At 50.1% G+C, this 21,474-nt stretch overlaps 1 protein-coding gene across 6 annotated transcripts in view; it reads left to right on the plus strand.

The window, feature by feature from the left end:
* The window catches only part of TP53BP1 (tumor protein p53 binding protein 1), a 1,075,988-nt gene that overhangs the window by 384,407 nt on the left and 670,107 nt on the right, over positions 1–21,474 (plus strand). For all 6 annotated transcript variants that reach the window (XM_086958203.1, XM_086958207.1, XM_086958208.1 and 3 more), the window contains exon 12: positions 1,538–4,784. In XM_086958203.1, the coding sequence (XP_086814329.1) occupies positions 1,538–4,784 (3,247 nt within the window). The remainder of the gene's footprint in view (positions 1–1,537; positions 4,785–21,474) is intronic.

Raw genomic sequence — 21,474 nt, forward strand, 5'->3', positions numbered from 1 at the left:
TGAGTTATTTCTTCCATCTGGTTATACTTGGGCCCTGTTTAGCTTTCCAGTACATGGTGATGTCTCTTTTAGCTGGGAGTAAGCCCATATCTAAGAATTTACTTGTGATTTTATTTTTGAATGTGTGAGGAAATCAGTGTAAAAGGCAGTACTTCTGAGACGTCTCGGCTTCCCTGCCGGTGACTTTGGCCAGCAGCCTAGTTACCCAGTTGCGGGCATCCCAGAACATATGTCTAAAATCTACTCCTTCCCTATTACAGTGCGTGTAAGCCGCTGATTGGGTTGGCTTTATGCAAAAATTTACTCATTCGAATCTGGCATTTCTAGTGCTCTTCCATGCCCTCTCCACTAGTTCACCCCAGGTTTTTTCTGGAGAAATCTCTCCAAGGTCTGCCTCCGACTTTAGTCGCTACTCTGATAAGGGCATTGGTGTTTCCTGCACTATGCGCCTGAATAAACATGTGACTGCCTTAACGGTACCTGCTGCCATCACCACATATGGACAACCCAATGACGTGTGTGGTTCAGTGAGTCCCCCTCCCCAGTGTTTTTGTATGGCCTCTGTGAGGGCAGAGTGCTACAAGAAGTCCCCTCCGGGTAAGTTATATCGATCTTGCAGGTCGTTGAATGGGCTTATGGCGCCCTCCTCATACAAGTCTGCTATTTTAGCCAATCCATGGTCTGCCCAAATTGTCAATCTCTGCCCATTTGAGCCACCCGTATAAAGGAGAAGCTGCTTGTCCCTCTGCAGGTTGTTGCACTGAATCAGCACTAGACTTATTCCATTTCACCCGCAGGCCATAACATTTGTCAAATCTGGTCTAATGGCGTTAATCGCTTTTTTAATGTCCAGGCGTTTAATGTGTATGAACAACATCATGTCATACCTCTTCCTATTTCTTATCTTACAGCCCAGTGGTGATAAAAAGGAGAGGAAAGAAGGGGCATCCTTTCCTTGTCCATATATATCGAACCTCGTAGGCTTCTGATATCCTATGACCCTTGCAGTCAATCGCTGTGATCGTTGTGTACAGAAATTAGTTCACTCCCTGAATTTCCCTCCTGACTAGGTCCAAAAATAAGGTGATGTTAATATTGTTATTTGGTTGTTTTCTATCCAGAAATATATTTGTGTGTTCCGCATACATTTTCAAATGTACTTGTTATTGCTCAAGTAGCTGTGGTGGGGACAATCCGTAAATGATGAACAAAAGCATGATAGGGAAAATCTTTGTGAGACATCGTAGAATACCAGGTATGTGGAATGTTCAACTGTTCTGATCCTGAATTTTGGGCTGTGGTGGGAAAGAAAAGGTTGGATCCAAGATAGAGCCTACTGCCTGGAGGAGGATGATTCTGTTTAAATGTTTTTTCAAACCTCAAAAGATATATCTCAACCCACATTCGGTGCATCTTCACATGTCTTTACCATGTTATTTCATGGAAATTTGCTGCTAGGCCCTAGAACTTTTAATTACTAGGATTGTGCTTTCAACATTTTCTGATTTTTCTTTTTGTTTTTTTGTGCCTTTTCTAGGACAATTTCATCCCAACTCCCAGTCTGGATGAAAGTCCGTGCAGGGACAAAACGAAAACTCAAGATGGAGAGTCTGCATCAGCAGAGAACTCCAAATCTCTTGAAGAATGTTTGGATGCAAATCATGAAGTGTCCAACATAGATGATAATTCATCTAAGTGGCAGCTGTCCGTAAGTGACCGCAGTCAATCTTTTGCAGAGGATGGAGAAACAAATGCACAAAGCGAAAATTATGAAGATAGTGAATGCACCCAAATAGAAGAAATGGAACATACCTCTGATTCCCCAGAGTCAAGAAAGGGATCCTCATCTGTACACAGCCTTCATCTTTTGCTAACCGAAGACAGTGAATCCATGGCATGTGTCAAATCCTCATCCCTGGAAAGGGAATCCTCTTCCTTATCATCAGCTCTTACAAAAAAAGACCAAACTGAAGTGCCAATAACTTGTATTCCCTCAGAAACTCAGCCCGAAAACCAAGGGGCTCCAGCCTCATCGTACCCATCTCAGGCTTCTTTTAGTATTTTACAGGAAGGTGAGACGGAACCGGTGAAGCAGTGTTCACCTGTCACAAATCTCTCAAACGATGAGTCCTCTGTAGAGGAAGTTGCTGAAACACCCTCTGAACAACAAGGGATAGAAAAAGAGCAAAGATTGGGTGAGGAAGATGGAATGACGCAAGGTGTTGCTCTGTATCTCACTCAATCACAGACACAATCTGATGGTTTGTCTCTCCGATCTAAAGTCTGCGAACAACAAAATAAGCCAATGGAGACTGATGTTAATGTATCATCAGCAGAGCATTTCACAAGCAAGTATCCTCCAGTGTTTGAACCGTCTTTCGAAGGCTTAGATTTGAGGCAAGCGAAAGGATCTGGTGATGCTGACATTGGTAGTTTAGAAGCAAAGGACCTGAAGAATATAACAAAGGAAGACTACAAAGAAAACGTTTCAAAACTTCCCACTTGCCCAGGATCCATAGTTGTGCAGTCTGTTGCAAACCTTTGTCTCTATAGTAAGAGCACAGGGTCTCAAGCTGAAGCAGGATCCAGTGCCAAAACAAATAAAAAAAAGAGTGATCCATCAGCGGCACTATCTGGATGCCAGCTGATGCCTTCTGAAGATTTTAGTGTGCTGGACATAAGAGAAGACAATGAGAGATTGAAAAATGTACCAGTGAGTGTACAGGGAAAGGAACATTCTGGAGCAAGAAATAAAAAGGCAGAAAAATGTATAACAGTGAGTGAAAGCAACCAACCGCAGCATTCAGTTGATGCAGTGAAAGAGACTGGAGTATCAGTGGCCCTTAAAAAAAAAGCACCTGAGCAGACTTTGCCTTTGGAACCAAAGAATAATGTAAAAGTAACTGAACAGAAGATCACTTCACAACAGCCTGAACGTATGAAAGGAACAGCAGAGACACCAAGAGAGCAACAGAAGCCTGCAGGTAAACTCCTACCTCCGATCCTTTCAGAGAGGGAAATTCAAATACCTGCAAAGCTAGGGGTCCAGCCAGGTAGTGAACCACACCTGGGCTCAGATATATCGTCGCAAGATAATGATCCAGCAACTCTGGTGTGTGAAGGGAAAGAGATTTCAATTAAAGTAAAGGAGCACAATAAAAAGAGTGGTTTATTTGAAGAAAATAAACAAAAACTACAGTTGACAATGCAGGAGAATCAAACCCTTGTAGGGACTCCAAAAAACATGACCACAATATTTTTAAATAAGGAGGAGCGCCAAACTCCTGCACATAGTAACAAAGATCTTTCAGTGGAGAATTTAACACCTGCAGGCAGCATGAAAGAAATGTCAGTCTTTCAAGGTAATGCTAATTCATGTACAGCCAGTGAGAAAGAAGTATCTGTGAACCAACAGAAGAGTCTAGATCCTGCATTACATGCAAAGGAGGGTGCACCTTTAAAAGTGCACGAGATACAATCGTGTATAGAGAATGCTGAAAACTCTCCTACAACAGTGCAGGAAAGCTTCGGTCCTACTGTACATGAAAATAAAAATGTCAGTGTGACACTGAAAGAGCAACCATCAGCAGGCACTGATGCACCAGCACATCAGGAGGAGTGTCAAACAACTGTTGGAATGTTGCAGAAAGATATTCCTGCATCAGAGCAGGTGAGGCTGTCCGCAGTGAAAACCAGAAAAGACATTTCAGCATCGCTGCAAGAAAGTCGAATTACTACAGAAGCATTAATCTGTGTGGCAGGTCAGGAAACTCGTGTATGTGCAGCAAGGGTTAAAATGGTCACCATGGGTTTTCAGGAGGATCTGCAAAATCAAACATTGTCTGTGAATGTGACACATATGCCATTGGCTCTGCAGGAAGAATGCGGCCAAGCAAGCAGCTCTAAAAGTGTGATAAGGGACACAAATCAGACTGCTGCAAGGAATTATGATGAACATCTCAAACATGGACTGCATCATACAAACCCTGTGGGGGCCAGCAAAGGTGTAACTGTAGAACTCCCTGACAGTGGTTGCCAAATGCTTTGTATAAGTGGAAATGATGTGCCGATGGAAATTACTCTTCATCAAACTCCTTCAGGTAGTGCCGAAGATGAGCCAATGGAAATTACAGAGAGTCCTCCGCACACCCTTCAAAAGACTGTAAAAGATGTTGCAGAAGATCTATCTGAATGCCCTCAAAAACCATTTGAAAGCAGCACGAAATCTGTGCAGATTACACTTCTTAAATGTCCTCAATCTTCCTTGGATACACCACATCTACCAGTACCTCAAAATCGAGAGCAACAAACAGCAGCCACAACAAAAGTAACGCCAGACATTCAAGTGAGTTGTCCACTTCAAACTCATACTGTTGGTGTGAAAGATGTGTCAGTTGGACAGCAAGATTCCCAAACTTTTGAAAAGGGAATGAAAGATGTACCTTTGGAACAACAGCCAAACCTGAAATGTCAAACACCCAAAGATAATGTGAACAATATGCCAGTGATGCTCCAGGAGCTTATAGTTCCTCGGGTCGGCATGAAAAATGCTTCATTTATGTTGCAAGCTAAGGAAACACTTCATCCACTTGTCTTAGAAAGGTCAGGACAAATGTCGCTTTCACAACCAGAACTCAGGCAGAGAGAGGAGATTACTAAGGCAGAACCAAAAGGATATAGTTTGCCAAAGACGTCCAGCCAAATGGAAGTCCTAGGATCAGAGAGACGTTCACAAGAGCGACTAGCTGACCATTCCGCACGTAGCCTGTGTGACAATTCCAGTGGTGAGTCAAGATCTCTTGATATACAAATTTGTTTCGTCGGCTTTGTGAAGAATGGATGCTTTATTAGTGGTGGGCTACCTCTATCTGACCCAGTGAATCTACTTTCATTGTAAAATACATGTATGTGCTCTTTGTCACTTAACCTGTTTACTTTAGTAAAGTGCGTTGTTTTCAGAGCTCTTCACTACATTTTATGTTTTTTAAGGGACTGGCTCAAACAACAATGGCTTGATCTGTCACTTTATGATAAAGAAAATCTGTCGATGCAAGGCAAATTTTTGTATTTTTTGAGAGACTTTATTCTCATCTGGTAAGACAATAGGCCATTGGAGCCGTGGGGTTTTCAAATGCGTTTTGCCAATGAGATGTTTGGGTGTATTTTTTTATAATGGTTTCAACAATTCTGCTTTATTAGATTTCTTTATATTTCCAATGTATGGTATTTTCATTATTGTGTTCGTATATTCTCTTTTGCTCTCTTTATATGAAGACATCTGAATAAAGCAGCATTGGTTGTTTTAAGACAAAATTTCTTTAAGACCCATCAAATATCCTGAACAACAAACTAAGAGGGCTTAACATTTTGCATAGTGAATAATAATAGGCTTAAGATAGAAGATGATGTAGGATGGCTTTACCACTACAGGGTCCTACTCCGAATGTGACACTCCCACAACTTTCTTTCCTCTATTTCACAGCAGACCTCACACCTACAACCTGGCTCTTTGCTATTTACTGCCAATGATAATCCATTGAAGTGTATTTCCACAGTTATGTAGATCATCACTTGCATGTGAACAAGACATTTGTTACAAGAAGATATTGCTTACCCAGTTGAAGTCATATACCTGCAGTAGTAGAAATCTGGTGGATCGTGGGATTGTGTCCAGGAACTTACAGGAATCCCTTGATTACTCCTATTCCTTTCCTTTTCATTTGATCAGAGTCTGTAGGAGTACATTTCCCTTTGGACAGTGCTGCTAAAGTTTAGTTCAGCTTTTCCCCAACCCTACATTGTGCCCTTCATCATTTCACGCACAGGATGTGAGTAGTATAAAGCATAACAGCCAAAGACCTGCAGTTCAAAGGCGTTGGCTGTGCGGACCCCGTCAGACTGTGGTTCTGCATCGTAGGTTGTTTACTCAGAAGCACTAGAGTTGACATGTTTATTACGGGTTACAGCAACATTTCTTTTACTGTGCTACGGTATTTGAGTCAAGTTGTTTCCTTGTGTAAATAATTTGTAATACGTAGTCTATGAGGCAGTAAACTGTTTTGCACATGTCAGTTTACCTGTACTTTAATATAATTAAGTTAGATCTTTGTATTGTAATTATATGTAGTTGTGTTTATTTGTACAGTTTCTCTAAATAAGCTGGCATTAGGCCACATTTGTTTCCTCTTGCTTAGCATAAATGTAGGAAAGTAGGATCTTTCTGGCATAGATATCCCCGCTTTTCCCTGGTGTTTGTGTGCTTTGACTGTAGTTCACTGGAATCCTGCCAATCCGGACTCCAGTGACTGTGCTCTCTCCTCTAAATTTGCTGGTATTTGTACACCCCACAATTGGCTTACTGGGGTACCATTATACGTCCCTAGTATATGGTCTGAGATACCCAGGGTATTGGTACACCAGGGGTGTCCAATTGGCTTTAGCATGTATTGTGCCACCCATTGGAGCCCATGCAAACTGTGTCTGCAGAGCTGGCATTGCACTCTGTGTGACAGGGTGCATGCACCCTTCACTTCAGATATAAGGTGTCCCTTGTATCCCGATCACTGCACTTAAAACCTGTAAGTCACCCCTAAGGTAGGCCCTTCAGTCCAAGGGCAGAGTGCACAGTTGTACAGTTCAGACCCGGGTGCTGCCTTCCCCTGTCTCGTAATCGCCAGACCTCTCTGAGTTCTGACTGAGCAGGCTCGGAGAAAAAGGACCATCGGGGAGGCAGGTGCATACCCGGGCCCCTGGGGGCCCCCGCGGGCAGGCCTAGGTTCTGCCTTTCCCGGAATCGCTGGACCTCATGGAGGTCTTACTGACCCTCTCCCCTAGTAATCCGGAAGAAAATTACCCCCCTTTCTTGTAATCCGTGCACACGTGGTGACGGAGGGGACCCAAGGCGCGAATGTGCCTGACCTCCTGGAGCCCATCGGGGAGGCAAATGAGCCCTCATCGGGACTTCCAGGGAAGATCGACCATCTGGTCGCCCCATAGGAAAGCATTGCGTGCTACCAGATGGCCGAGGGTATAGGTGCGACCCTTGCCGAGGGGATAGGTGCGACCAGATGGCAGAAGGGAAAGGTGCGACCAGATGGCCGAGGGGAAAGGTGTGATCAGATGTCCGGGCTCGAAGGAGAAGCCATCTGATCGCTCTGTGCCCCAACGAAAGAGTGAGCGGGCGCCAGGGCATGGGGGACCAGAGGCCCAGGGCCCCAGCTGGGCTCCAGCCATGGAGGCTGCGAGGGTGACCCGACAGGCCCTCCGACCCGGGGCCTGCGGAGACTTTGACAAGCAGGGTGGGCCTAAACGGGACCGATGGACCCCCCGTCATGGGCCCTTGGTGGAGCGACAGGCTGGGAGACAGGGCCCAGGGCCAGAGCACCAGACCCGGAGCCCGGCGGGCCCCTGGACCTAGCCCCCTAGGCCCAGTGGCGCAGGGGAAGCCTCCCAGGGCCCTCCGGACACCATCCCGGGCACCCTGCCATGCAGCAGGGCCGAGGACAGAACCTGGGTGGGGAGGCCGCCCTCCCCAGGGCCCCTGAGAGCCCCTGAAACCAGCCAAGCAGGAGGAGGCTCCCCGGGCACGACGGAACCCATCCTGGGCCTTTGGTGGGGCGGGGCCCAGGGCTGGAACACCCGACATGGTTCCCACCAGGGCCCCTGGACCAAGCCGGGTCCTCCGGAGGCGCAGGGGAAGCTTCCGTGGGACCCCGTCCCGGGAACCCTGCCACGCAGCAGGACCGAGGACAGAGTCCGGGGTGGGGAGGTCACCCTCCCCAGGCCCCCAGGAACCCCTGAACCCAGCCAAGCAGGGGAAGGCTCTCTGTGCCCACAGGACCCAATCCCAGCAGCCTGCCACGCGGCAGGCCTGGGGACAGACCCCGGGCTGGGACAGCGTCCTGGCCCGTCCAGCTGCCGGCTGAGGTGTTCCGGAGTACCCTGTCCCTAGTAATCTGGAGGAAGGCTACCCCTCTTTCTGGTAACCCGTGCGCCCTGCAAGACTGAGGGAACCTTAGGCGCAGACGCGCCCGGCCTCATGGAGCCCTGGCTGGGATCGGGAGGCAAATGAACCCCCATAGGGACTTCCAGGGCAGACCAGCCATCTGGTTGCCCCATTGGAAAGCACTGTGTGCGACCAGATGGCCAAGGGGAAAGGTGCGACCAGGTGGCTGGTTCGAAAGGACTCATCATCTGCACGGCCAAGCCTTCGCGGTTGGGTTCCCACCTGCCCTTGCAGGGCTCAGGAGGGCTCCACTTCCCAGGGGGCTCAGGGACCCCGGCTGGGCCTCAGGCACAGGTAGGACATCTTGAACTCTTGGGCCCGGGTGCCGAGGGGAGGACTGCCCAGGACCCATCCCGGGTACTTTGCCACGCTGTGGGCCAGAGAAGGGAGCCCCCGGACGGAGGGGAGGTGTTGTGGGGGGCCCTTCTGGTACCCGGCAGAGAACTGCCAGCCCGGGAGGGGTGTTCCGGCATACCCTGCCCCTAGTAATCCGGAGGAAAGCTACCCCTCTTTCTGGGAACACGTGCACACAGCGAGACTCGGGGGACCCTAGGCCCGGACGCCCCCGACCTCCTGGAACCCTGGCTGGGATCGGGGAGTCAAATGAGCTTCATCGGGACTTCCAGAGCAACCCTGCCATCTGGTCGCCCCATTGGAAAGCATTGCGTGCAACCAGATTGCCGAGAGGAAAGGTGCGACCAGATAGCCAGGACCGAAAGGATGGCCATCTGCCCTCCCCTCCCCGAGCCATAGAGGTAGGGCTCCTGCCTGCCCTTTCAGGGCTCCGGGGCTCTGCACCAGGGACCCTTGTCCCTGTCAGATTGACCCTTTGCAGTCTGCAGGATGAGGCCTCCCGCACCCCAGGCCCTTACTGAAACCCACGCCCTGGGCCGCTCCCTGCTTCTCAACCCAGCCAGGCCGGGGAGATCGGGGAGCCTGACAGGGCATGCGGGACCCCTGTCCCAGGCACACGGACCCTCCACTGGCCGCAGGATGTGCGCTCGTTTTCCACCCATTTTTTCCATAATTCCACGTAGTGGCGTTACGCCAGTTCCACCCAGCCCTAGTGGTAACGTGCACCCCCAGATATTTCACCTCGTCAGTGCACCACTCAATTGGAAAGTCTGACGTAAATACTTTCACTGATGCAGTGAGGGGGAAAATCTGGGACTTCGCCCAGTTGAAGTGAATACCAGAGAGTCCATCAAAACTAACGAATTCCCGAAGTAATGGATGAAGATTGGATAGTGGATTGCGGCTATATAAAGTTATGTCATCGGCAAAGAGTGAGATGAGTATTGGCCGGAGGTAGCAACGGAGCGCCCGTTCATGATGATATTGTCTGACTCTGGCCGCAAGGGATCGATAGCTAGGACAAAAAGTAGGGGAGAGAGTGGGCAGCCTTGAGTGATGGAGAAGGAGGGGGAGGAGTGGCCATTGATTAAAACTCTAGCCTCCGGGTCAGTATATAGAAGACTGACCCATGCGAAGAACCCATTAGGCATTCCCATGTTTTGGAGGATGACGAATAGATAATCCCATTCAACTGAGTCGAACGTCTTCGTGGCATCCAGAAAGACCGCAGCTAAGGGTAGTTGAGGGTCAACCGACTATAGTATTGAGAAGAGCGTACGTAAATTATGCGACGTTGCCCGACCAGGGGTAAACCCAGCCTGGTCCAGGAGGACCAATTTCTCCATCAACAGGCTGAGGCGGTTAGCCAAAATGTTTGCAAGTATTTTGGCGGCAGTATTAATCACGGAGAGAGGGCGGTAGGAGTCGCACCTGTCCGCAGGCTTGCCGGGTTTCAATAGTGAAGAGATTAGGGCTTCTCTCATGGATGGAGACAGAGTGCCTAGGTCTTGAGACTCAACAAATACTTGTTTGAGAAGGTCAATATATGTTTTATAAAAATCATTGGGGAGACTATCAGAGCCTGGGGCCTTCCCGAACCTCATCTCATAATTTTCGAGGTGAGCGGCAAGAAACTCTTGCAGTGTATCTCCAAGCCAACCGAGGGTTAAATCTTGATGATACGTCGAAAAATCTCGGGAGTGGTCCTACAAGTACTATGCAAGTCAGCATAAAAGTTTGTAAATATTTATTTATTCATTTTTATTCATTTATTGGGTTTTATATAGCGCTGGCTAGACCCGAAGGTATCAGAGCTCTTTACATGAGTTACCACAAAGTTATAAAATTACAACAGTTAACAGGTTATATAAGTTACTAATAAAACATTTAAAGAGCATAGATGATCGTAGAAGGGTGGGGGGCAGGGTGAAGGGGTAGGAGGGAGATACCACGGCGAGACAAAGGAAAGTCTGCCCCAAAGTCCGGCTGGGTAGGTGACGGCCGAGGGGTAAGTCCACAACCCATCTCCTCTTTAGCTAACGGGTAGCTCCACCGGGCATCGGTCAGCTAGTTAGGTCCCAACAGTCGGAGGAAGATCCCAAAATTTATGTCATGATGGGTGAGCCAGGTGGAGGAGGATGGTGGGGGAGCATCCCTAGCCACGCTGGTGTAAGCTCGATGAGTCAGTCCTAGGAGTCCGGTGTGGGTGGAGGGGCTTCTCTATTTGCTGCAGTCCGGTGGAGCGAGAAGGGGGGGGGTGGAGGAAGGGCTTCGAGAGTGAGGATTAGAAGGTAGGAGACTAGTTATTTAGTCAGTTTGTGTGGAGGCCATGTCGAGGTCAGGCTACCGTGAATTTTGATATCCCTCGACCGCTGCAACCTGATGATTCTTGAGGACAGCGTAGAAGCCATCAGCTGTTTCACACACGCTGAGCTGCTACCGTGGTACGTGTCTCAGCGCTCTTCTCCAACAGTCTGGCTTTGATCTTTTCACCACTGTCGGATGACTGTATTTTGTTGCCACAGAACTGTACTTCACTGCTGTAACTGTACTGTGCTGCTGTACCGCTTTGCCCCTTCGTGTGTTGTTTAATTGTCATGCCCTCATCGCCGTTCTGCTCTCCCCTCCTCCCCCCTTTTTCTCGTCTGTATCCTAGCCGTCCCCGCCGCTGCTCCCCTGCGGCCCGCCCCCTCTCTCTCCCATTCACCGCCACGCCTCCCAGCTGCTCCTCCCTCCCTCCTCCCCCTAAATGGCGGCTGCTGCTTGGCCACGCAGTGGACACACGCAGCGGGCACGCCGCCGGCGTGCCGGCGTGCCAGAGGCAAGCCCGTCTGCACTCGTCCGCGCCTGGACCGCGCCCAGCGCCGGAACCCCTGGACCCCGCGAACGCCACGACACCAGACTCCGATACAACGCCACCACCCTCCTCGCACTCAACACCGGCCGAAACCACATCTGCCTCCAGGCCTCCCCGAAACGTACACACGGACCTTTCTCCTGCCGCACCTGCAGCTTTACCTGCAACAGAGCCACCAAACCACCTCCGATGCATACTCCTTAACACCCGCTCCGCACGCAAACACCCGCTCCGCACGCAAACACCCCATCGAGCTCTCAGACCTGCTTGACACCTCCACCCCAGACGTTGCCTTTCTGACCGAAACATGGTGGAACATCTCCTCGGCACCCAACATCGCCATAGCTGTCCCGGACGGCTACAAGATCACACGCAGGGATCACGCCAACGTAATCGGAGGAGGAATAGCCATCATCCACAAGTCCACCCTCAAGGTCTCCACCCACGCAGACGACACCCTCAACACCACCGAACACCTGCACTTCCAGATTCACACCGACCCCAGCACCACCCTCAGATAAACACTTGTCTACAGACCCCCGGACCCCGGGCACAGTTCTGCGACTCCATCGCTGACCTCGCCAGCACCCACGCACTCGCCACCAGGGACTACATCCTCCTTGGGGACCTGAACTTTCACCTCGAGAACAACAACGACGCCAACTCTGCCACCCTGATCAACAACCTCGCCAACCTCGGCCTCAGACAACTCGTCAGCGCACCCACTCACGCCGCCGGCCTCACGCTTGACCCCATCTTCTCCACTAGCACCCACATCGCCTTCAACCACACCACCGAACTCCACTGGACTGACCACCGCTGCATACATTTCACCTTCACGTAACCAACCAAGCACCACTGCACCCAACAGCTGCCCCGCCGCTGCTGGAGCAAAGTCACCGAAAACCAGTTGTTCACCTCCCTCGTCCAGAACACACCCACTGACACCACCGACCCAGACACCGCGGCCCGCAACCTCAGACAGTGGATAGACAACTGCGCCAACAATCTCGCCCCGCTCAAGAAACCCTCCAACAGCTACACCAGCAAGAAAGCTACCTGGTTCACCGATGAGCTCCAGGCCTCCAAACGCGCATGCCGAAAATTGGAGAAGAAATGGCTTCACCAACGCACATCGGACAACTACGCAACCCACAAGAACGCCACCCACAGACATCACCAACTCATCAGATTGACCAAGAGATCTTACTTCAAAGACCGCCTGGATAACAATGCACTCGACAGCAAAGAGCTCTTCAGCATCGTGAAGGAACTCTCCAAACCCAGGGCCAACGACATCCCACCCTCATAAGAACTGTGCAACTCACTGCCCATCTTCTTCCACCGCAAGATCACCGACATCCACAACGGCTTCAGCACCATGACAGCCCTGACTACGCCTGACACCACTCCCCCTGCAAACCCCACCCGCGCAATCCGTCTGACCTCCTGGTCCAACATAAACGACGACGAGACTCGCAAGGTCATGAACTCCATCCACTCAGGATCACCATCAGACCTGTGCCCACACCATGTATTCAACGAAGCAGATGCAAACCATCGCACCCCAACTACGGAAGGTCATCAACATCTCCTTCGAGACAGCTACATTCCCAGAAAGCTGAAAGCATGCCGAGATCAACGCCCTCCTCAAGAAGCCCAAGGTTGACCCCAAGGACCTCAAGAATTTCCAGCCCATCTCCCTGCTCCTGTTCCCGGCAAAGGTAATCGAGAAATCGTCAACGCGCAGCTAGCCCGCCACCTCGAAGACAACAACATCCTAGACCCGTCCCAGTCCGGTTTCAGACTAAACCACAGCACCGAGACAGCCCTCATCGCCGCCACAGACAACTTCAGGTGCCAACTAGACAACAGTAAAACATCAGCACTCATCCTCCTAGACCTGTCAGCAGCCTTCGATGCGGTCTGCCACCGTACCCTAAAAACACACCTCCAAGAGGCTGGAATACAAGAGAAGGCCCTCACCTGGACCACGTTTTCCTCTCCGGCAGAACCCAGAGCATCCGCCTCCCGCCCTTCCACTCCAAAGCCGCCGACATCATCTGCGGCGTCCCCCAGGGCTCATCCCTCAGCCCGACCCTGTTCAACGTCTACATGGCTTCCCTCGCACAAGTGGCCTGCCGGCACAACATCAGCATCATCTCCTAAGCCGACGACACCCAGCTCATCCTCTCCTTCACAAAGGACCCGCACACCGCCAAAACCAAACTCCACGAGGGAATGAAGGCCGTCGCCAACTGGATGAAGAGCAGCCACCTGAAGCTGAACTCGGACACGACGGAGATCCTCATCCTCGGACACACACCCTCAGCCTGGGGCGACTTCTGGTGGTCGACCATGCTGGGAGCAGCACCGACACCCACCGACCATGCACGCAACCTCTGATTCATCCTCGACTCCTCCCTCTCAATGTCAAAGCAGGTCAGCGCCGTCTCTTCCTCCTGCTACAACACCATGCGCATGCTCCGCAGGATTCACAAGTGGATCCCAACCGAAACAAGAAAAACTGTGACACAGGCCCTCCTCACCAGCAGACTGGACTACGGCAAAGCACTCTACCCACCTGAGAGACCTACACTGGCTCTCTGTAGACAAGAGGATCACCTTCAAGCTCCTCACCCACGCACACAAAGCACTCCACAACCCCGGACCAGCCTACCTGAACAGCAGACTCAGCTTATACACCCCCACCCGCCAGCTCCGCTTCACCAGCCTCGCCCTCACCGCTGTCCCCCGCATCCAATGAACGACCTCCGGTGGCAGACCCTCCTACCTCGCCTCCAAAACCTGGAACACCCTCCCCACCCACCTACGGCAGACCCAAGACCTACTCTCCTTCAGAAGACTCCTCAAGACCTGGCTCTTCGAGCAGTAGCAGCACCCCCTCCCCCCAGCGCCTTGGGACACTCACAGGTGAGTAGCGCGCTTGACAAATAACTGATTGATTGATTGATTGATTGATGACCGGGCTGCTTCTATGCAGTTGAAGTGCTTTGGGCAGCAATCTTACAGCATGGGAATTCTCAGCAGTGGGGTATTGCAGGGCTTGAAAAATCATACAAAATGCACTAGACCTGCAGGTCTAGTAACATACAAAATTTCCTCTACCTAAGTGAAATGCACTTGACCTCTGACTCTGAAAGGAGAGCAAACGTGACAAGTTGACAAGATTTAAAAGCATTTTTATTGCTCATTTACTTTGTGAGCAATAAAGATGCCTTTAAATCTTGCTATCTTGTCACAATTCCTCTGCTTTCAGAAGCAGAGGTCAAATGTCAGTTTGTCTTCCTACTCACCAGAAAGGGCGAGTAGGACCTAAAAATAGCTTGTCCTGAATTAATCTAACTCGCCAAAGCGAGCGGTCAAGTGAATTTTTCGAGCCCTGTATTGTGGACGTCTTGTTGTAAAGTGATGCTTATCAACATGCAAACTGAAGCAGACACGCTCTGTGTTTCGTATCTAAGCCATTCGTCCCATACATTTCAGGCAGCCCATTATGACGATCTCGCTTTTTCATACGGGCGGTTTGTGTTGTGCCGCCGTGTAATGGCTATCTATCATTACGCGCGCCGCAGCCTACGCTTCGGCTGCAGCATACATAAAACGCAGCCACGATTTTGCATGCTACAAGTTGAGTTGTTGGCTGGCTTCGGAGTCTCGTGCTGAGGCGCAGTGTTTCCAATGCGAGCACGCAGACCTTCTACCCGCTCATCTATCGCACCAGAGAAGCGCACGAGGGAAGCATCCACGGCCCTCCGCTCACCCTTTTTTTAGGCCTTCGTGTAGGTACATTCTTATTTAGGTAATTGTTGAGCTGTTACGCTTCCTCACGCACCTTGTTATTGCGTGTCATCAAACTTTAACTCGCATAGGGCACGGCTCGTTCTCCACTATCCTGTCAAGTCACAGTAGCTCCTGTCCGCATTTAACCCAGCATACTACAAGTAGCTCAGGGCCGCTCTCCGCAGAGCTCTGCATCTGCCAGCCGCAGCTGCACAGTCCAGTTGTTCGTTCGGCACACAGTCCCCAGGGCAATCAATCCGGGTCCGCACAGCACTTGCCTGTAATGATAATTTGCGAGTGCGTACACTGTTCGGCTTTCTCTCGCTGCTCATGCTGTTTTCAGCAGGGCAGTACTCAACACAGCGGTCAGGAGCTTGCACCCATACTTGTCAGTCGCACCCTCAGCTATGTATCGATCACAGTGAGTGCCACCATCTTGTCCCGGTGGCCGCAGTCCATCACCAACCGGTATGGTCTCTTTTTTAGTCGGTGTAGCTTGCTTCTGCCAGCAGTAATGCACTGCTTATTTTTTCCGTGTCATATGTTTAGTATATCTAGGCTGTCTCTATGGCGCGTGTTGGTATCATAATGGATTTCCTGAACATAATTAGAAAACCTAGGCAACCGGATTTCTTGTGCTAGTGCTCTGCCCGGGTGCTCCCCTTTCCCATACTTGCGTGCCATGAAATATTTTCCTCGAAATCGAGACTCCTGGTCAGCTGTGCATTTGAAGTCTGTGAGTTTTTCTCTGAATGTGGCTAGTTGACTACCAGAGGAGTTTCCTCCAGTCGCTTAAGGTCACCTTCGAGTGTGCGAAGAGTGAGATGGAGATCTCTCAGGACTCCAAAACTTTTAGCAATGCAGGACCCCTGGATCGTAACTTCAAAGGATTCCCAGAATCTGCCTACCCGCACGATGGAGTCTATGTTGCGCTGGAAGAAATCAGTAATTTCTGTACCCAGCTCAGCCCGAAAAACAGCATCCAACAGGGCCGTAGGCAGTAATCTTCAAAACCTGGGAGTAGCAAAAGAGTTAGCTGGAGCAATCTTCATGAAAACCGGAGCATAATCTGAGTATGTCCGGGCCAAATGCTCGGTGTGGGTGACCCACAGAACCACCCCTCGAGAGACCACCCAATAGTCCAGTTGGGCCCAAGATGAATACAATCTGGTCAAGAAAATCCAACAATAGAGTAAGTAAGAAGGGGGATCGCCCATATGGGGGGCGCTTGTGAGCCACGAAACCCTCCCTTTTCCCAGCATCTGCTGCAAAGCAGTTCCCCAATGGTGAGGGGGTGAAGGGGAAAGAGAGAAGGGGGGAGTGTGTCCACCTGACAGTTATATAGAGCATGCGGGTCACTTGCTATACATGTATGTCGACATTGAGTTGTAGGAGTATGTGACCAACAGGAGAGCGTGTAATGTCCCATTGTGGTAGTACAGGCGGTGACTGCTGCATTTGAATAAGACAGGTCGAACAAGGCAGCATGAAGATCGAGTACACTCGAAGCTGAAGCCCAGTATGTCCCAGTCCATTTCTAGAGTCAGCTCTTTGTCGGGGACGGAGACCTGGAAACGCGGTCGTCCGGATTATGACGCGGTGATCGGCGCTTGACAGTTTTTAGGAAATCGTCAGAGTATTGTGGGTTGGCGCAGAGGACATTCTTTTCCTGATAAGTAATTCGTAGGCGTGCTGTGTACATGAGGGCATATAAAATTACGCAGCTTCTATTTGACCTGCGAAAATTTGTGACATGCCTCTTGTACCGTGACCGTGAAGTCGGGATAGATGGTGAACTCGTTTCCCTCGGAAGTGTAGAGATTTGTGCTTTCTGGCCTTTTTTTAGTGCAGTGTCACCGTCCCGATAGTTCAAGAGGCGGGCCACAATACGACGTGGAGTGCTGCCTTGGGGAGGGCGGAGGCCCAGAGAGCGGTGGGCACGCTCCATGATGAGTTGCGACGAGAAAGCCCCCCCCCCCATGGTGTCTATCAAGAGGCGCGCAATAAAGTCCTCTATGCAGCCTGTATTAGTGCTCTCAGGTATGCCCACAACGCTGATATTGTTACAGCAGCTGGGGCCTACAGGTCTTCATTTTTGGCCGCAATGACTTTTAGTAGCTTATCCATTTGAGACGTTTTTTGCTGCATCAGAGAAGTGGCATCTTCAGTGTCTGATATGCGCCGCTCAGCCTCTTTAATTTGCTCGTCGTGCTTATCAACCTTCTGGACGAGGAAGTCAAGGCAGTTGTTCATTGTGTCCATCTTACCAGAAAGATCTTACCAGAATGACCACTCTGCCCTCTGCTTGGATTAGTGATCCATTCACAATAGGGCCCTATATATATCCTGTTTTATTTATGCCTATGGCGGCATCCTTCACTGGAGAGGAGCATGGGTACTGTTACTGGCAATCACTCTCGGCTGATGGTATACCCAGTTTAGTAGGCAGTTGCCAGAACGGAACATGACTCGCATGCATTGAAGACTCGGAGCACTTCTTGCTCTTAGGGGTTGTAGTCCACAGGACAATTCCTCTTACTGTCAATATACCTCATTAGGACTACAATCCCCAGAGCAGCTTCTAAAGCTATTATTATAGATGGGACTCGCTGGATGCAGTTAAACTACATTTGAATTCCTCTTTTATGCATTAATTAATACTGACCAATACCAGGGTGGTTAAACAGGAATTTAAAACTAGTTGTGGCATCTTACTTCCTGGCACATCAACTTACCATGTCTGGGATCATTGCATTCCTGAAATATAGTTTGAGGTAAAGTGGGCTACTGTGCCATCAAGCTTGTCTCTTTCAAATATGCTCTTTTCTCACCAACTCTGATGGTAGTCGGTTTTGCATAAAAGGATTGCATCTTCTGAATAAGCTTTAATCCAGAAACTAAACCCTGAGGTGTAACATGAATTGCTTTAAGATAGCCTAACTGAGTGCTCAGTGCTAACCACGCGCCCTTCCCAGCCACTTTAACTGCTGTTGTTATTCTCTACCCCAGCAAGTGTTTTTCTTCCCTGCCCCCTTGCACCAAGGTTTTCCATTTCTGCCACCTCCTGCTCTGTGACTGCACTACTTCCCTACACACTTGTAGCAATGTTGCCCATTCTTGTCATCCCCTGGTCTGTCACTGAACTTCGTCCCTGCCTACCTGCAGCAATATGTCATGTTCCTGCCAGCTTTCATTTTTTTTTTTTTTTTGCTGAAAGCCTTGCGCTGTCTGGTTTTCTAAAGACATTTTGGAGACTTTCAGAAAGCTGACCTAGGAATGCATTCTTCCCGTTGCTTACCGTTAGCTTTGGGGGTTGTAAGTCACATTTTCATGCTTTCCATTTGCTGGCATTATTTTCTTTAGGCTGTCCAGCTTGACTTTGTCCATCCCGTTGCCCAGACTTTGATTACTGTATTCTTCTACAAACTCACTTTCCGTAAACAGGCCTTTACATCTTGGTCTTATCTTGTCACATTTGCTGTGCATTCAAAGACAGAGGTCAAATGTCAAGCCCTCTCTTCAGAGGGTGCTTTGTGTTTACTTTTTTTTCTCTAACTTCAAAGTGAGAGAATGTATGCGATAATCCTGCTGAGCATCCATGTAAGAGGAGAGGGTGTATGATTAGGTTTCGGCTGGCGACATCTTTTGTTTAGCAGTACGGGGCTTTGTCCTGCCTGTCTCTTCCATTGGCTAGCTCCATAAATGGAGGCTAGCCATTGGAAGAGATGTGTGTCAATTACTCTTTTCCCCGGCTTGATGCGATCCGTGGGCGTTTGTCTCTTTTTTTAAGTCCCGCCCCCCACACCCTCCCTCTCGCCAAAGAGTTACACCCCTCATTGTCTGCTTTTTCCATCCTCCCGCCCTCCTCCTGTTGTCAGCGATCCATTTGTTTCCGCCTCCTCCCTGTTGTCCATGTTCTCTATCCTCCCCTTCCTGTTGTTGTGCCTTGTTTATCCCCCGCCCTCCCTCCCGTTGTCCGTTACTTCTCCCTCCCGCCCGCCCACTGTCCGTGCCTCCTCCCTCCCGCCCTCCCGCTGTCCGTGCCTCCTCCCTCCCGCCCACTGTCCGTGCCTCCTCCCTCCCGCCCAGTGGCGGGCGCTGCTTTTTTCCTAGCTCCGTCCCTTTTAGAACGTCATGCGGCGGTGGGCGGTAGTTTATTATTTTTTTTAAACGTTTGTTTTGGTCATTTCTCCGAAGATAGCGCCCAGGCAGTAGCTTCGTATTCGAACAGCTACCGACCCTTGTTCTAATATGGCTGCAGAACGGGAAACACAAGGCAGTTTCACTGCGCAGATGCGACGGCAAGCCACTGGCTGGTGGGCTGTATCAAGAGGGGGTGATTGTGATCCATCATGGCGGACGTGGCATAGCCGCCAAAGCTGTCCACACCAGGAGAAGAAGCAGGGTCGGGAGGCGGTCACTGAGGCATCCAGAACGCCGTGTTCGGACCAGCAGTTAGAAGGACGAACACATACCATCCTTGCGTTGAAGCACAGACAGGCAGCCATATCAAGTATGTCATAAGTACCCTGTTCAGCAAAATGCGCGTGCACAGTTCAGAGCGCACTTCATGAAGCCCCCCCTCCTGCTGTCCTTGTGCCAGTTCCCCTCCCCCTCCCGCTGTCTGTGTGCCCGTTCCCGCCCCCTTTCCCGCCCCCCTTCCCGCTGTCCGTGTGCCCGTTCCCACCCCCCCTCCTGCTCTCCGCGGGCCCGTTCCCGCCCCCCCTCCCGCTGTCCGTGTGCCAGTTCCCCTCCCCCTCCAGCTGTCCGTGTGCCCGTTCCCGCCCCCTTCCCGCTGTCCGTGTGCCCGTTCCCGCCCCCTCTCCTGCTCTCCGTGTGCCCGTTCCCGCCCCCCCTCCCGCTGTCCGTGTCTCCTGGATGTGCAGTGGATTGCATGCACAAACATGCCCTTGACGACCCTGAGCGAGCATGCACCAGTTCCTTTTCCTCCCACGCGTCCCGTCCCCTTACACCCACGTGACCCCACCCTCCCCTTGCAGGTTTCCATTTAACATGGAACCGTTGATTGGTAAGAGTGTGACACTTATCTGGTCTCGCTACCGGCACATCCCGGACCCTTGAAACACTAACTTGCAGGGCCTGATCGGATTTCTTCCCCGCCCTGCAGACATCGGCATCCCTGCTGCCGATTAGAACCTTCTCCTAGGTAAGCTTACGATGCCCCAGCCAGTACTTTGTGTGCTTCTGCCATACGCGCTGGTAGTTGCCCCGGGCCGTTTGTCATCCCTTCTCCCAGATTGCAGTCCCACTTCACATCAGCTGCCTCCTTTGATGTGGACTGGATCGAATCATTCGCCGACCAGCCACCTCTGATTTACTCGCTACAGGTAAACTCTTGGCTGAGATTTACCTACCTTTTCAAGCCGTGTTCCCCTGCCCTACCCCTTTTCCTTTCACCGCATGTCCAGACTCATGGTTTCCTGCTCCCGCCCTCCCCGCACAAACTTCTCTGCCTCAGTGTCAGAAGGTACCTAATTACTGTATAATTTGTTTTTCCTTCTTGGCTCTATCTCTATTCATTATCCCTCCCTGACTCCTCCTGATTCTATAGAGCACTGTTCAAGAATTTTTGTAACCATCATCCATTTGCGAGAGATTAAGCTATCTGTTTTCAAAACCAACACATAAATAAAAATGTTGTCATTTACAATGCCAATAGCTCTTACTTTGGCAAAGGCGAGACCGTTGCATTGTAAATGCTTGTTTTTTTTTTCTAGCACATAAAAAAACAAACTGTGCTGATTTAAAAAAAAGATATATATTTGAATATGATCAAAACACTTTAATACACTAGGTGATGAATTATGCACACATTATCGTGTTTTACCCTATTTCGGTATAAATGTAATGCTCATTTCTATTGAAAATGTGTTGTCTGTAATGATAGTGCGCCACCACACCATGTATACTCCACATAACACCACTCCACTTCGCTCTATGCCCTTGCACTCTGATACGCCAACCCATTCTACACCGATCTACTGTACAGCATGCTCCTCCACTCCAAGGCACTCCACAACACTCCATTCCCCCCCACACCATTTACCCCAATGTACTCTACCCTACTCCACAGCAATCTATTACACTCCAATCCACCCTATCTACCCCACTCCACCCAGTCTCTCATCCCACTTTACATTGCGTGCACATTACACAGAGACACTGAATCATAGTGTGTAAATCAATGTATAGGAAATGTTACATCTGACAGAGGACTACAAGTTGTAGGAGTCACAAGTCATCCATACTGGTAGACAGTATAGTTTAAAAGTTATTTGTCTGAAAAAGTACACAATGTGAATTTAAAATGTAACACCATGGTTGGGGGTTGGCTTTACTAATAAGAATTGATTTGTACCCAAGTTAAGCTTTTTTGCAGCATTAGGATAATGAAAGACTGGAGAGGGTTTCATAGTGTACTCTATACCTTGCA

Source organism: Lissotriton vulgaris, chromosome 2_1 (genome assembly GCF_964263255.1).
Source record: "Lissotriton vulgaris chromosome 2_1, aLisVul1.2, whole genome shotgun sequence".
NCBI lineage: Eukaryota > Metazoa > Chordata > Amphibia > Caudata > Salamandridae > Lissotriton > Lissotriton vulgaris.